Below are 7090 nucleotides of genomic sequence, written 5' to 3' on the forward strand. Positions count from 1 at the left end.
GCCTTCGTTGTACATAATACATACTTTAGCTTTTTTAATTAAAATGCGTCAAATTTTAGAACACTAGAAAGCATGTGCATAAAACACAATGATCTTGAGACACATGATAAGAGCTATATACACTCCATATGCAGATACTTCAATCTGCTCTCCAAATAAACAATTAATCAGGTCTCTTGAAGTCTTTATTATTCTTTTAATTCTTTACCAGTAAATGTTTGACTTCTGTTTTGCTTTATTTCGGGAAGAAAATTATATAATGAGGTTTCCATAGTGCAGACGCCTAAAAATTATAACTGACAATACTTATGAATTGGTACATATTAAATTAAAGAAATTAAAATTAAAGTAACTATTATTGAAACGAAATTATTTTCTCTATAGTGTCTATATATATATATATTTTGTATCACATTGACTACAATACTGAAAATTTTATTGACAAAATTTAAAATAGCAACGATTCATCACATGCTTGATTAAAGTGGTATACAATAAATATTAGGAATAATAAGTACTTTTCTTTGTTTAATTCATGCAAAGATATATCAAAAGATTTGGTGCTTGTTGGTAGATTGCCACTATCGATCAAACCAACAAGCCAAGCTGTCTTAAACTTTTGGTGTCAATGATGAAATTGCAGTAGTGCTACAAGTGGGATTTGCTTGTAGTTCGTTAGGCACAATTTCAAGTGTTCAAGCTAAGCCATTGCAAAACCAAACAGAAAAGCCTTTCATTATTACACTTTTAACAATTTATTTATATGAATTCATGTTTAAAAAAAAAGAAATAAATTATAGAGTGTGAAAATTATCCGAAAATGCAACAATAATGGAAGAGAAGACAATAAAAAATATTGGTTTTTATTCATAAATCCTACTATAAAAATGCATGAAATTAAAACATATTCTCCTTTAAATTCATACAAGAATATGTAATGACGATTATAAATCAAATAATAAACTTGGCACTACAAAAAAGAAAGTTAAGCAGCCAAAACTCGAGAATTGATTGGTTACTGGTCACATGGCAATCACTTGGCCGATTTGGCATTCATTTTGCTTATAAGGCCAACTAATCGATGATTATTGTTATTAGAGATATAATTATTTATATTGTATTTTTTTTAATCGTTTAAGTTTTTGAAAAAGTGATATTATAATATAGTATCAAAATTTATTATAATTTTGTATCTAAAATATTAAAAAAAATAGCACAAGATAAATGAAAAAAAAGTTTAAATAAAATTAAATAAATTAAAAAAATTCTTATTTAATAAAATTAAGTAAATTAAAAAAAACTCTTAAAAAAATATTACAGGTATAATTTTTCATGTTTTTTTTATTAGTATAGACTATTAAAAAAATAGCATTATGATAATCATATTCAGTATTTTGCAATAATTAAAGATAAGGGGGAAGATTAGATTAGAAGCAGTTAATTACATTCTAGAATCAAAGGAATAAGCTAATTAGTGATTGACACATGCATATGTAGTGTCAATTATGTATGTATGTATCATTAAAGTACTAAATTAATTTGATTTAATATCTCTCGAAATAAGGGTATTATACCTACTCCACTACACATAATATGTAATATTATAGCGCGCTGTTTGCCCAGCAAGCTCGGGATAATTAGTATTAAAATGCAAGATATGAAGCTATATTGTTGGATTTGTATTAGAGTAGCGAGAAATTAATGATAATATATATAGGTGTGATATAATTCAGGTAAATTATTGTAATATTTGGTGTCGGCCATGGTTGACTAATTTAGAAACTTGCTGAAACTTTTCTAGTAGGCTTGGTAGTTGAATTCTGTCTAGTGAGTGAGACAGTGATCCACTTCACTTTTCAGACTCAATTATGAGGTTTAGGAGTTGCTTTAGCGAATGTCACATGCTATATAAAGAGGAGCAGAATGCAATGCAAGCAACAAAATCAAAAGCACTTGAATTATATATATTCTCTGCTTGTGAATTGTGAATGCAAATTAAGATTGCGAGAATCGAAGATGGGTGTTAATGATAAGTGTTTGTACTTGGGTTTGGTTCTTTTGAGCACGCTTTGTGCTTTGAGTGGCATTGGTCATGGGAGTTATGTGGATGGTGGCGGTTTTGCTGATCGTGAGGGTGGAGGAGGTGGCAGCAATGGAGGGCAAGGTCAAGGAAGTGGTTTTGGTGCAGGTGCAGGCGGAGGGATAGGCGGCATGGGAGGAGGTGCAGGAGGAGGAGGTGGTGGTGGTGAAGGTGGTGGCAATGGAGGACAAGGTCACGGTAGTGGTTATGGTGCGGGTGCAGGTGCAGGAGTAACCAGCATGGGAGGAGGAGGAGGAGGAGGAGGAGGTGGCGGTGGTGGTGGTGAAGGAAGTGAGAATGGAGGGGAAGGTCATGGTAGCGGTTATGGTGCAGGGGCAGGCATGGGTGGTGAAGGTGGCGGTTATGGAGTTGGCGGGGGAAATGGTAATAATAACGGTAATGGGATGGGAATGGGTTTTGGAATGGGGATGGGGATGGGTTTTGGTTTTGGCATTGGAAGCAATCAAGTAGGTGTTACCAATCATGGCCCTTAATTGTTAAATTTTGTTATTTATCTCTTCACACATCACATATTGTAATAAATTACTATTTGTTATTCGGACTCTTAGGACTCTGCTGCTTCTTTTATCTAATTGCAATGAGGTACATGCTACTACTAATTACTAAACGCAATCTTATATATGCATTAACCTTCATCATGCATGCAGCTTTGTAGAACCAAAGTAGTCTGATTTGCTGCCTCGTGATTTCTGTTTATAGTTTTGGTGGGAATATGCTATATGCTGAAGCCCAAATTTTAACAAAAAATTAGAAGCCCCATCTGCTTTCTGAACTAACCCTCTGATCTCCCTCCAAAAACAGAAAACTTGTGTGCTCAACTGCAGACCCCCAAAAAACTTGTAAAGAAAACTGATGTCATGTCCACCTCATCTCTTTTTAAGCTTATCTTTCTACAAAATATAATCAGCCCAAAGTCACAAATTATAGATAGAACGAATTTGTTAAAAGGAAAGTTATGGTTGTCTATGTAAATAGGGATGGCAACACCATCCGAATTCATGGGTACCCACTCCATCCTTATTCGTTCGGGGCGAATTCTTGTGCGGGGTGGAGTGGGGCTGGGTTTAGATACTACCCGCCTCGATATATATATAATATATAATTTTAATATAGAGATAAGTACTTTTTTCGTCCCCAAGGTTTGGGATCAAAATCAATTTCGTCCCTAATCTTTTTTTGTTATTAAAATAATCCTCAACGTTACAAAACGTTATAAAATTGTCTTTTTCTATTTTTTTTGGACCAAATTACTCTTAACTATTAATAAAAATAATATTAAAAAATAAAATCTCACCCCACCCACACCCAACATCTCTTCGTCTCTCACCCCACCCCAAACCCACCCCTAATTTTCCTTCCTCCTACTCTCTAACTCTCCACCCCAAATTCCATCCCATCTATCATCATCATTAGTTCCCACATTTCATCTTCTTCTTTTCGTATCTTCTTTCTTCTTCTTCTTCTTCTCATTCACAACAACCCTTCATCTTCTTCTTCATCTTCTTCGTCTTCACTTCCATGCAGTGCAGAGAAGATTAAGCCCGTTCACTGTCGGAGCGGCCATGGCCTAGGATGCAAATCTTCTGGAAGAGCCAACCGGTGTCAGAGCCAGATCTGTGGGTTATGAAGACGGTGGCGGTGGGTCCCTTCTCCTCTGCTTCTTCGCTCCCTCCGATTCCTCCCTCCGCACATGCTTCTCTTGCTTCGTTTCCATCCATCACCTTCGAGCTCCATCACCCACAGCTGCGATAGTGCCTGCGACAGTGCCAGCACCAGCAGCAGTAGGAGAAAATTTTTTTATTTTTGTCACTTCCTTCCTCTTTTCGTTCTTCCTTTTTTTTATTTTTTTTATTTTTGAAGAACATAAAAAATTTCTATTATTTCTAATTTTGATCTGAAGTTGTAGCTGATGATGATTGTTGAATTGTTAAATCTAAAATTTTTGTTGATTTATTTTATGGTTGTTGTTGAATTGGTTGAAAATGCTGAATTTGTTGTTGCTGTTGTTTTTGTTTTTGTGGTTGTGGTTGTTGTTGCTGAATTGGCTGAAGGGAACAGGGGGAGTTCGAATAGGTAGGGGGTGGGGGTGTTTTTGTTTTTTGTTATTATTTTTTAATATTATCTTTATTATTTGTTAAGGGTAATTTGGTCAAAAAAATAAAATTGATGTAGAGAAGGATGATTTTATAATGTTTTGTAACGTTGAGGATGATTTTAATAACAAAAAAAAGATTAGGGACGAAAAAAGTACTTATCCCTTTTAATATATAATATGTGTAATATATATAAAATAATTGATAATATTGTATCATATTTAAAATTTTATTTTAATTTATGTTATGTATGTAATGATGGTTATATAAATTTTAAAATTTTATTTTATTTATTAGATTTTAATAATGATAAGGGCAGATAGGGGCCGAGTGGATACTCACAGAAGCGAATTAGGGTTCAGCTTTTTACTACTCCGGATAGGAGCGAAACGAATTTTATGCAGGTTATTATAGGACGGGGCGGGGTCGGATAGAACAAAAACTCGTCCCTACCCGCCTCGTTGCCACCCCTATATGTAAAAGACAAAATCACAATATGGACATGATCACAAATTCACCATCTTCATCATGTCAATAAAATAGTTGCTGCCTTGATGCACCTCCATATGATTTGAAGTATCTTTCCAAATTCCAATTGGCTTCTTGAATAACAAACATTTTTTTGGCTCAAGAATTTCAATATGGAATAGAACGTGGTGTTTTGGATGGAAATGGAGGAGCATTGTGTATTACCTCTGGGTGGACGTGTCAGGTGCAAGGTCAACATGCAGGGGGCGTGTTACTTGCTACATGTGGGAACGTGAAGAGATGTGGCAGCATGTGGTTGAACGGAGCAAGAATCACGTGGGGGGCGTGATGACATGGCAGAAGGCGATTGGCTTGCTTGGCTAGCACGTGGGGTGCGTGCTGAGTCATCACGTGGGGGGGGGGGGCTTGATGACGTGGCAGAACGTGATTGGCTAGCTTGAATCAGCACGCGGGGGCGTGCTGACACGTGGCAAGGCGTGATTGACTGAGGCAACCAGCACGTGGGGGGCGTGGTGAGTGCTCCCCTCTATATAAGACGGTGTTCGGGTCCATTTTCATTTTGAGTAAGAGTGTGTGAGTGTTCTTTGAGTGTGTTTGTAGTGTAATAGAGGGTACCCCAAACTTGGTGGTGTATCGCGACAGTGAGATAATACGTAATACTCATGAGGGAGTGAGGTTTGTGTGCCAGAATCTGTTTTCGTTTGTGGTTCCGTGCACCATGACGTTAATGGAGCTTCAGAACGATCTCTGTCAAAGCATGGAGAACGGTACGTTAAAGAGAGTGAGTAGAATTCTGTACCAAAATCTGGTTGCAGTTTTTGGTGGTCTAATACAGTTTGATACCATGCCAATCACTGACGAAGTGACTATGCAGAATATGTTTCAAATTCACCGGCAGACTCAGATGCGAAAGCCACAGATTGAGCTGTATGTTGAGTTTGCAACTGTAGAGGCGGAAGGGATCCAAAATGATTTAGAGGTGGAGGATGATAGAGCTGCAGTGTACGAGGAAATGAATAGTGACAGCGAATAGGACTTCGAAGCGACTTATGAAGCCGACAACGAAGACGAGGATTGTGATGTGGGAGTTGAGACAGCAGCGGAGAATGTAGTGGTTCATCCCTCTATTAGTCAACCAATGAACGTGCCACCTTTTATGCGTGAGTTGGATCTCGACGCCATGCATGCACTGGAGTTTCTAGAATATTCAAACATAGGTACGTGATGACTGAATAATACGTTTTTGTTAATCTATACTTTGGATTGATTAATAAACGATGATTTCTACTTTCTATAGGCATTGCTGATCCTGAAGACGGAGAGTTCCGGATTGGAATGGAATACAGTTCTAGAAAGTCGGTCGTGGCAGCAATTAGAAGTTACATTATCGCTAGAGGAGTTGACTACGACGTGTATGAGTCTGAGCCACAAACATTCTATGCAAAGTGCAAGATGTATGGGCGTGGATGCGATTGGCTTATCCGAGCCAGCTTGATATGGAAAAAAGGTTGTTAGGAGATATGCAGATACAACGGTAGGCACACGTGCACAATGGGAGTGATTTCACAAGATCTTTCCAAGTTGGACTCGGATACAATTGCTGAGGCTATAAGGCCATTGGTCGAGACTGACCCGTCCATCAAGGTGAAATCTATAATAGCAGAAGTCCAGTCAAGGTTCAACTATACCATCAGTTACCGAAAGGCTTTGTTGGCAAAGCAGAAGTCCATAGCGAAAGTTTTCGGTGGTTGGGAGGAGAGTTTCCATGCATTGCCATGGTGGCTCTCGGTTATGGTTCAAAAGATGCCTGGGTCAGTTGTCCAAATAGAAACACGCCCAATGTACAACTGTAATGAGGAGGCGCAAGGGGTAAAAATACTTCATCGCGTATTTTGGAGTTTCAATCCATGCATTAAGGCATTTAGGCATTGCAAGCCCCTAGTTCAGGTTGACGGCACACACCTATATGGAAAGTACAAAGGTACACTTCTGGTCGCTGTTGCATAAGATGGGAATCAAAACATTGTGCCTATCGCTTTTGCCTTGGTGGAAGGGGAGACAGCTGATGCGTGGCACTTCTTTCTCAGGAATCTGCGAATGCATGTTGTCAGAAAAGACGGTGTGGGAATGATCTCAGACCGGCATGAGTCCATTCGGGAAACAGTAAATTGTTCCGGAGGTGACTGGTAACCTACAAGAGTATGGTGGATGTTTTGTATAAGGCACATCGGCAGCAACTTCCTACGAGCATTCAAAGTCCCTCACTTGCAAAAGCTTGTGGTCAACATTGGGTATTCAAGAACGGTGGAAGAGTATAACATCAACTATAAGAGGTTGGAAGAGCGAGGCGAGGCATATGCCAGGTGGTGCGACGCCATTGGACTTAGACATTGGGTATTGGCATTCG

At 38.3% G+C, this 7090-nt stretch overlaps 1 protein-coding gene across 1 annotated transcript in view; it reads left to right on the forward strand.

The window, feature by feature from the left end:
- Positions 1 to 2574, forward strand: part of LOC107635911 (glycine-rich cell wall structural protein 2-like) — a 5304-nt gene extending 2730 nt beyond the window's left edge. Inside the window, exon 2 of the mRNA XM_016339461.1 lies at positions 2001 to 2574. Within this exon, the coding sequence (XP_016194947.1) occupies positions 2001 to 2574 (574 nt within the window). The remainder of the gene's footprint in view (positions 1 to 2000) is intronic.

This window comes from Arachis ipaensis, chromosome B04 (assembly GCF_000816755.2).
Source record: "Arachis ipaensis cultivar K30076 chromosome B04, Araip1.1, whole genome shotgun sequence".
NCBI lineage: Eukaryota > Viridiplantae > Streptophyta > Magnoliopsida > Fabales > Fabaceae > Arachis > Arachis ipaensis.